This window comes from Populus nigra, chromosome 11, assembly GCF_951802175.1.
Source record: "Populus nigra chromosome 11, ddPopNigr1.1, whole genome shotgun sequence".
NCBI classification, from domain to species: Eukaryota; Viridiplantae; Streptophyta; class Magnoliopsida; order Malpighiales; family Salicaceae; genus Populus; species Populus nigra.
In genome coordinates, this window is record NC_084862.1 from 14,775,846 (window position 1) to 14,785,346 (window position 9,501).

Below are 9,501 nucleotides of genomic sequence, written 5' to 3' on the forward strand. Positions count from 1 at the left end.
TTTTTTATATTAAAATATATTTTAATAATTTTTTTTTAAAAAAAAATTTATATTAACATATCAAAATAATTAAAAACATATAAATTATATTAAATTTTAAACTAATTTAAAATAAGATACGAGTAGACGGTGATCTAAGATTTAAAAAAAATTAAAATAATTTTATTTTAAAAAATAATAATAATAAAAGTTAAATGGTTGATAGTTAGTTTTTAATTAAGTTATAGGTAAATTTTTGTTTGTAACCAAGCTAATTGAATTCTTTTTTAAAAAAATTGAATTTAAAACTTGATTCAAATCCGATCACACTTCAAATGTGGAATTCAAAGGGTCAAATAAAAAATGATACTTTTAATGATAAAATTTTAATAAAATATATGACCAATTAGGGATAAATAAAAAACTGAAAAAAATAATTGATAAAACTAAATCATAAAAAAAACTCAATTAAACTAATTAGAATATTTAAAAAACTGACTGATTTGGTTTGGTTTCGGTTTCATAAGCCTAAAATTAAAAAACCGAACCGAAATTAATAACCGAGCAAAACTGGAAAAAATCCAAGCCAAACTGAAACCAAACTCATTACAAATTACAAAACAAAAAACTCCAAAAAAATATAGTTTTTGGTTTTTAATATAAAATAATCAAATCAAAATCAAACTAAATCGAAATCAATCGGTTGAATTTTGGTTTTTGTTCTAAAACAATCAAATCAAAATCGGTCTGTTTGAACCAGTTTTGGTTCAGTTTTTCATAAAAAATTTAATTTTGTTATTTTTTAGGTAAAAACTGAATAGAAACAAAAATAATCACCTCCATAATCAATCAACATCTAGTTCTTGAGTTTAAAAAATATGGGTGTAACCAATGTTAAAACTTCATCTAGTCATCTAGTTAGTCAGGTTGATTCAATATCTAATCAAACCAAGACTTGACTCGAGAATTTGATTTATTTGAAGCCGTGCAACTCAATTTTATATAAAAATAATTATTATTTTAAAATAATATTATTTTAATTTTTTTCTTAAAAAATCATGAAATAACATTAATTTAATTTATTAAGGTGAATTTGCTCGATTCATAACTCCAGTATTTGGAGACCGAAGTTTAATAACTTTAGGTGTAGAGGTCAACTAAAACTATTTTTTTCTAAATGATATTAATAATATATCTCTAAAATGTGCACTGATTTATCAAATGAATTTGCTGTTAAGCTGTGTGGCTCAGCTCACACCAATGTACTATTTTTTCGAGAGTTTATGTGCGTTTAATATTGTAATGTATAATAATTTTTAAAAGTATTTTTTAATTAAAAATATAATAAAATAGTATTTTTATTTTTTATATTAATATATTAAAATTATCTAAAAAACACTTAAAAATATTAATTTAATATTTTTTCGTATAAAAAATAATTAAAAAATTATGACGCAAAAATAAACTATTACTTAGTTTCATGAGAATATTCAGACAAAAATATCTTTTGTAGTCATTAAACACTCTTTTCTACCCTCCTTGAAACCTACGAGTGTTTATAAGACACTCACTGATTCCAACTAGCACGTTGTCATATTCTCTAAATTAACTATGTTAATGTGTTAATGTATAACAATACATGATACCTAATTTCACCTCTACCTAATTGTAATATTTTGTAGTCACTAAACAACTTCTTCTACCCTTTTTGGAACCTATGAGTGTCTTTGAAGCACTCATTAATTCTAAATGGTGCACTGTCATGTCCTCTGAATTGACTTCGTTAATATATCACAATACATGACACCTAATTTCACCTTCGTCTAATTATAATATTGTTGGTTGTAAATAGGTGTTCTGGATTAAAAGACACAATGATGGTTCTGTTGATCGATTCAAGGCGAACTAATGACCAAATGGTTCAATCAGAGACTAGGATTGGATTGCAAAGAGACATTCAGTACTATTGTAAAAAAACTAGTAACCATTCATATTGTCTTAACCATTGCCATTATACAAGGTTGGTCTCTTCGGTAATTAGACGTCAATAATGCCTTTCTTCATAGGCATTTCACTAAAAAGGTTTATATAAAGCAACCACCTGGTTTCAAGAGTATGGAAAAACCAAATCATGTTTGCTGTCTTCCAAAGGCAATATATAGGCTAAAACAAGCACCTTATGCTTGGTATTCCGCTATCAAACTAGCACTATTAGAATTTGGTTTCATCAATGCTAAATCTAACTCATCTTTTTTTGTGTTTTCTGATGGTTTAATCATTGCCTATTACCTAGTTTATGTAGATGATTTGATTCTCACCGGAAACAATCCAATATTTTTTGCAAGCTTTATTGCTCAGCATGGACATAAATTCTCCATCAAGGATTTGGAGCCCTTACACTTTTTCCTTGGTATTAAGGTCATCCAACTACAAATGGTTTGTTTTTAAATCAGCATCAATATATCCAAGATTTACTTGCTAAAACAAGTATGGATGGAGCTAAGGATGCCACAACTCCACTTTTTTGTCTCAATTCCTTTAAAGTTGGTAGATGGTTCCTCATCAGTTTATTTCACAGAATATCGACGATTGATTGACGCATTGTAATACATAACCTTAACTTGTCTGGATATCAGCTTTGTAGTCAATAAACTCACACAATTTATGCATAGTCCCACACAGATCCACTGGACAACCACTAAAAACAACTGCGTTATTGAAAGAACACCATTTTTCATGGCATCTATATTAGAAAAACTTTAAACCCAGCACTCACATGCTTCTCGGATGCTGATTGGGCTGGTAGCTTGAATGACAGAAAATCAACTTCAGCTTATATTCTCTTCTTTGGTTACACACCACATCTCATGGAGCTCAAAAAAGCAACGTGGCATTGCACGGTCATCCATCAAAACTAAATACAAGGCTTTAGCAACAGCTGCGGCTAAGTTTATATGGTCGCTATCTCTACATTACAAAATAAAGTTTTCATTACTACACTCATCTACACTTTAATGTGATAATTTTGGGGTAACATGGTTAAACTTTAATCATGTTCAACATTCTAGAATAAAGCATATTCAGATAAACATTCATTTTATGCGAGATTTGGTTGAGAAAACATTTCTTCATGTTCGACATGTTCACGCTAATGACCAAATCACTGATTTACTCACCATGCCGCTTTCTAGACAAAGAACATAATATCTATGAGACAAGATCGACCTAGCTGATGATAACCTGTTCTTGCGGAAGGAAACTAAAGAAATAACAGAAGTACCAACTCAAGCCTAGCTGTCATCATTAACATTATTACTAGATCTTGTGTATTCCATGATTCTAGTATCAGTTTTCTATTTCTGTTATGTTACATATCTTTGAATGCCTAAATTTATGCTCTTAGATTGTATAAAGATACAAAGCATGTGCAGAGACTATTGTGTGTTTTTATAATATGAACAACTATAAGACTTCGAATCCTCTTTTAGTCTGCATATGTTTTAAGTATAATGAAAAATAGAGAGGTGCCGATATAATTTTTGGTTTGATTTTATAAGATGAGGGCTTTCTTGTTTCTTTGTTTATGGATTTGAGCTTTTAATATCATTTACTTTGAAAGGAAGGTTGGGCCATTTGGTTATTTAGCCTATTTTGACCAAGCTTGTTTTTATGTTAAGGAGCCCCTGTGGGGTTTGGGCTATGCCTTTAGATAACTATAAGGCTGTATTTGACTTGATAAAAATTTGTTAAAGAAAAATGTATTTTGTATTTTTTTAGATTATTAAAGTTTTTTTTTTTTTTGACATAAACGCCCCAAACAAAATTTCAAGCCTTGTCTTCTGCCTTTTCAGTGTTTTTATCTAACATGGTCTTAGTTTCAGAATGAAGAAATGGACACTCGTTTTTGCTGTATGGTTTTTATTTCACTCCCTTTGGACCATGACCCAGATGGAGTGCTTCTTCATTTCACTCCGTTCGAGCACTCGCCCATTGAATTTGACTCTTATTTCACTTCGTTTAGTCCTCAGCCCAAACAAATTGATTTCTATTTTTAAGAAAAAGCACCGTCGCAATTATTTAATCCTTATTTTAATGTTCGGATGCCGTCTTAAATCTTGATAAATATTGGTGCCAGCGTTCAAGATGAACCAAAATAAAAAAAAAAAAAAAAAATCATCTCTGGTTCTCTGCCATGGCAACACCACCCACCCCACTAGTGTTCAAGGTGTCTAGACGGGAACCAGTTCTGATCACCCCTTCTGAGCCAACCCCGCATGAACTCAAACCTCTTTCAGACATAGATGACCAAGATGGTCTCAGAGTCCAAATTCCACTCATTCTTTTTTACCCTTACGATCCTTCAATGCAGAGGAGGGATCCTGTTGAGGTCATTAAGGAAGCACTTGCTAAAACACTGGTGTTTTACTATCCATTTGCTGGTAGGCTTAGAGAAGGGCCTAAGCGTAAGCTCTTGGTGGAGTGTACAGGTGAGGGTATTTTGTTTATTGAGGCTGATGCCAATGTTACGCTTGAGCAGTTTGGTGATGCGCTCTGGCCTCCAATTCCTTGCTTGGAGGAGCTCCTCTTTGACGTGCCTGGCTCCAGCGGGATGATAAACTGCCCTCTGCTGCTTATTCAGGTTTGTCTCCTGTGTATGTTGCTTGCTTATGGATCATATCGATTCTATCTTAGTTTACAAAGCAGGATCATCCTTCTGTTTTTTTTTTTCTTACACAAAATTAGAGTTCAACTCATGAAACAACACCAGCCAGCCAAATTTAACTGTGTTTCTCAAGTATGGACAAGTTAAAATGGATGTAGAAGAACAGTACGAGTAGTAAAACAAGCAGCAAAAGAAGAAGATTTGAAAGAGAGAATGATCCCATGATTCCCATCCCAAAGAAGAGTCCAAAATGTCTGTCAAGCAATGCCAGCGATCCTTACTTGGTAGAATATTGAAAACTTCAATTTAGTCCTTGATGTTTGCAAGAAAAGGATTTAATATTTGTGGTACCAATAGCTTTAATTGTTTTAAATAAATAAAATTATATTTAATTTTATCAAATTAGACATCAAACGGGAATCTGATACCCCGAATAGTCAATATCAAAACAAATAACAAAACACAATCTTTACTAATCAAATAGAAAAAAAAATGATGATTGAAATTAAAAAAAGAAGAAGAAGATAACAGTGTGAATCACCAGCAATTCTCTGATGTCTTTTTCTTTTTCTTTTATTTTTTTATCATGATATAATATACTGTTTACCCTATATAAAATCTGATTGAGTTGGGTATCAAGTGATGGATGGTATCCTCCATGATGATTCTTGATTTGCAAATTTAAGATACTCTTGTTTAATTTCTTTTGATTTCAAAGGACAATATTATATCAATCCTTACAAGAAATAGCCATTAATAATTCCTTGTTTATGTTATATTTGGCGTATGTAGACAGTAGATAATACGTTTTAAATCTGAAGGTTCTAAATTATTTGAAAATATCATTATTTTTTTATTCATGTTTAATTAGAAATTGAAAATATATCAAATTTATTATCCAATCATTATTATATTAATCAGATTGACACCTATATATTCAATTATGGATTGAATTTTTTTAGCTTATTCTAGTAAAGTAGAAGTCCCAAGCACCAATGAAAAAATCATTTGATATTATAATAATTTTTGTTTTTTACCCTTCCATTAAAAAAACTGTTCAATTAGTTAGTTGTTTGATCCGCTGAATAACTTATGTTTTGTGCAATGGATTTCGTAAATATAATTGTGATTTAAATTTTGATTTTGTAGAACTAAAACTTATTAGAAAATAATATAAATTATATATTATGAATTCACCTAATAATTTAATAATTTAAGCTATTTAATTAAATTAATTTTTTAACATGATCTTAGAACTTTGATAACCAAGTAGTCACGAGTTTGAATCTCACCATCATCGTTTATTTGATGAAAATTAAGCACAAAGTAACGTGGGCAAGTTTCAAGTTCAAAGAGCTTTCACTTAAGAGGGTATATTAGAGAATAATATAAATTATATCTTGGAACCTCAACTAATAACTTAAGCTATTGGGTTGAATTGATTCTTTGACAAAACTAACTTGTTTTTCATTCAAGGAGAATTGTTTTTTTTTTCATTTGTTTTATATAAAAAAATTTATCTCATAAATGTTTTAACCAAACAAATTTTTTTAAAATCTAGCTAAAAGTATTTTTTTAAAATTTTAATTATAAAAATTACCGCAATAATAATCACACCATTATATAAAAATAATAGCCAAGTTCATTCACGGTGAAGTTGACATCGTACACAATGTCCTTGTGTAACCTTTTTGTTTCTATTCTTCTTGTTGTTTCTTTTTGTCTTTTCCAAAGGGAAGACACAGGTATCAATTATACATTTCCACTAGAATAATGTGTGGGGAAGGGGAGGCCTGCATATAATTGAATGACAGACTATAGAGCGTCTGGAAGAGGGAGTTTTTTTTTTTTAATCTTCGTTTGCATAATGAAAAGCAATTAATAGCATTTGATATAGGTTTACAGATATTCTTTTCTAATCATAGCGAAGAAATTCATAATGTACCGACAGAACCGATTGTTGAACATAGATTAACTACATGGATGCAGCGCTTGAGGTTGCATGTTATCGCAGTTAAAACAGATCAACAAGTTCCATGAGGAGTTGATTAAACTAACAGATGGTTTGTCTGTATAAAACGACAGGTGACGCGTCTCAAGTGCGGCGGAATTGTCTTTGCCATCCGTCTGAACCACACCATGAGTGACGGTACTGGCATAAACCAATTTTTGTCAGCCATGTGTGAGATGGTGCATGGAGCACAGACTCCCTCTATCCAACCAGTTTGGGAAAGGGACGTTTTAAATGCAAGGAACCCACCTCAGGTAACCTGCTTACACCACGAGTATGATCAACTGGTTGATGACACCACTGACAACGTTCCGCTTACTAAGAAGACCCATCGTTCATTCTTTTTTGGAGCTGCTAACATATCTGCTATTCGTGGCTTTGCCCCACTACACCTTCGCCATTGCTCCACATTTGATGTATTGACCGCGTTTTTGTGGAGGTGCCGAACCATTGCACTTCAACCAAACCCAAATGAAGAGATGCGGATACTATGCACTGTCAATGCTCGCAATAGATTTAACCCTCCGTTACCTAGAGGATATTATGGAAACTGCATGGCATACTCAGTGGCAATGGCAACAGCGGGAGAAATCTCACGAAATTCTATAGGCTTTACGCTGGAATTAGTCAGGAAGGCCAAGGCCAATGTGACTGAAGAGTACATGCGATCAGCGGCTGATCTATTGGTGATTAAAGGCAGACCTTGGTACACAATGGTGCGGTCTTACCTAGTGTCGGATGTGACTCGTGCAATGTTTGCTGAGATGAACTTAGGTTGGGGTAAGCCGAAGTATGCCGGGCCTGCTAAGGGTAATGTGGCAAGCTTTCAGATACCATATAGGACTAAGAAAGGAGAAGATGGTGTTCTTGTGACCCTTTGCTTACCGACTCCGGCTATGGAAAGATTTGTGAAGGAGCTGGATAGCACGTTTAAGGAGCAGTCAAATGGTGGGGGCAATGCTAAATCCCCGTTATCTTCCTTGTAGGGAAAATAACTATTTTTTCAAATGATATTCATGCATTCTTATTGTGTTCATTTGCTTTGAGTTCATGTGGAGAATCTATCTGGTAATTCCTTCAGCTTTTTATACATTTATTTCAATAAATGCTTCTGTTGATTGGTCATGGACATATCAGCTTATATTAAGTACAAGATAACATAATTTTAAATAAGTTTTAAATTTAAATAACTTTCATTTGAAGGAGGATATGTTATAAAATAATAGAAATATTTTAATAATTTAAATTTTACAATCACTAACCAATATATATATATATATATATTCATTCTTTTCACATACATATTTTGATTACATAACAGCATTTACTGCGACTCAGTTGTGCATTGCAAGCCTTTAATCATTTAATAAGCCCACAAAGTATCTTGTTTCAATTTTTACAAGGCAGAGCTATTCAGTAATAGCAAATAAAGTTTTATACAACCACCTTTAATGATATTTATCTTCCTGTTTGATGCTCTGTGATAACTTTTACTATTATATTTTAAAAACCTTTTTTTAGACAATACATTGCAGATACAAATTAGACATTAGATATTTGATGTATCAAATCACATGACAGGGAAGCAAGGTATATTAACTGAAAATCAATAATATTTTGGTATTGATTTTGTTTTTATTGGCAAAAAAAGTTTAGTATCAATGTCTAGGACATTTTTAATTTTCAATCATGTAATTATTAAAAAATAAATGATTGGTTCACGTTATAAGAGACTGAACATCTTTGTAATAGTTGTCAATTAGAAAAATTTGACAAATTATGTTTTTCTCATTTTGAATATTTAAGTACTAATGTTTTTGAGAAAATACGTTGTGGTTTATGGAAATTTATCCCTGTTTTATCAATTGAAAAATTCAGATACTATGCATTTGTAATATATGATTTTCTTAATTTATATTTTTTAAACTATAACTATAAATTATTACAATATCAAGCATACATTTTAGAAGGTTGCGACAATATATTTCCGTTGCTTTCAAATTAAAAATAAAAAAAAAGAAATATTTATAGCAGTACCATTGCCATAACTTTTGTTACTATACTTTTTTTTTTTTGCTTCTATACTATTTTTCTCAAATAAATTTGCTGAGTATGTTACTTTTATATATATTTTAAAAAATATATTTAATTAAATTACTTTGAGATGGGGGTTTTTTATATAAAATAAATGAAAAATAATTTTTTATAAATAAAAATTATGTTATTTTAATTTTTACAAAACCAAAATTTAAAAGAAATAATATGTGCGGTCAAAGCAAATACCAGAAACGATTTGTTTCTGCTGTTTGGAAAAAAAAAACCCATAATACCAAACGGTATTTAACTGTATGTTGTACTGTCTTCTATTTTGTTTCTTGTCTGTCTTTGCATCTATGAGTAGAAACTAGGACTTCTTTTAGTTTCAACAACCACAAACTCACAGACAGAGAGGGAGAAGGAGAGCAGATAATGATTTGTGGCACCTGTTTCCCTTTGTAGTCCTGATTTGGGATTGCCCGATTAAGAAATTGGATCACGGGTTACACGGGTTCATCTAAATCAACTTGAATCAACTTAGAAATATTAAAAAAATATATATTTAAAGTTTTAATATTTTATATGAAAAAATTAAGAAACAATTCATATAAATATAAGTTATATATGTTGTAAATAATACAATTTAAAAGATTATTTTAAAATATTTTTTATTCTACATTAAAAAAATATTATGCTATCCTTTTAAGTGAAATATTTAAACCAAAAAGATTTTTTTATCTCACATTAAAAAAATATAACTTTTTTCTTTTGAACATTGAGTATATATATTAAAGAGCTTTAAATCTCACAT

At 30.6% G+C, this 9,501-nt stretch overlaps 1 protein-coding gene across 1 annotated transcript; it reads left to right on the plus strand.

The window, feature by feature from the left end:
- The first annotated feature begins 4,121 nt into the window (after positions 1–4,121).
- Positions 4,122–7,778, plus strand: LOC133668302 (benzyl alcohol O-benzoyltransferase-like). Its single transcript, XM_062088076.1, has 2 exons — positions 4,122–4,618; positions 6,728–7,778. Exons 1-2 carry the CDS (start codon positions 4,172–4,174, stop codon positions 7,637–7,639), a joined length of 1,359 nt encoding a protein of 452 aa, XP_061944060.1. The 5' UTR covers positions 4,122–4,171; the 3' UTR covers positions 7,640–7,778.
- The last annotated feature ends 1,723 nt before the right edge of the window (positions 7,779–9,501 follow it).

What these genes read in the sequence shown, in the direction of transcription:
- LOC133668302 (XM_062088076.1), top strand. Translation starts at nt 4,172, where the DNA reads ATGGCAACACCACCCACCCCACTAGTGTTCAAGGTGTCTAGACGGGAA. An exon ending in GCCCTCTGCTGCTTATTCAG is followed by an intron (nt 4,619 to 6,727) that starts GTTTGTCTCCTG and finishes ATAAAACGACAG; the next exon opens with GTGACGCGTCTCAAGTGCGG.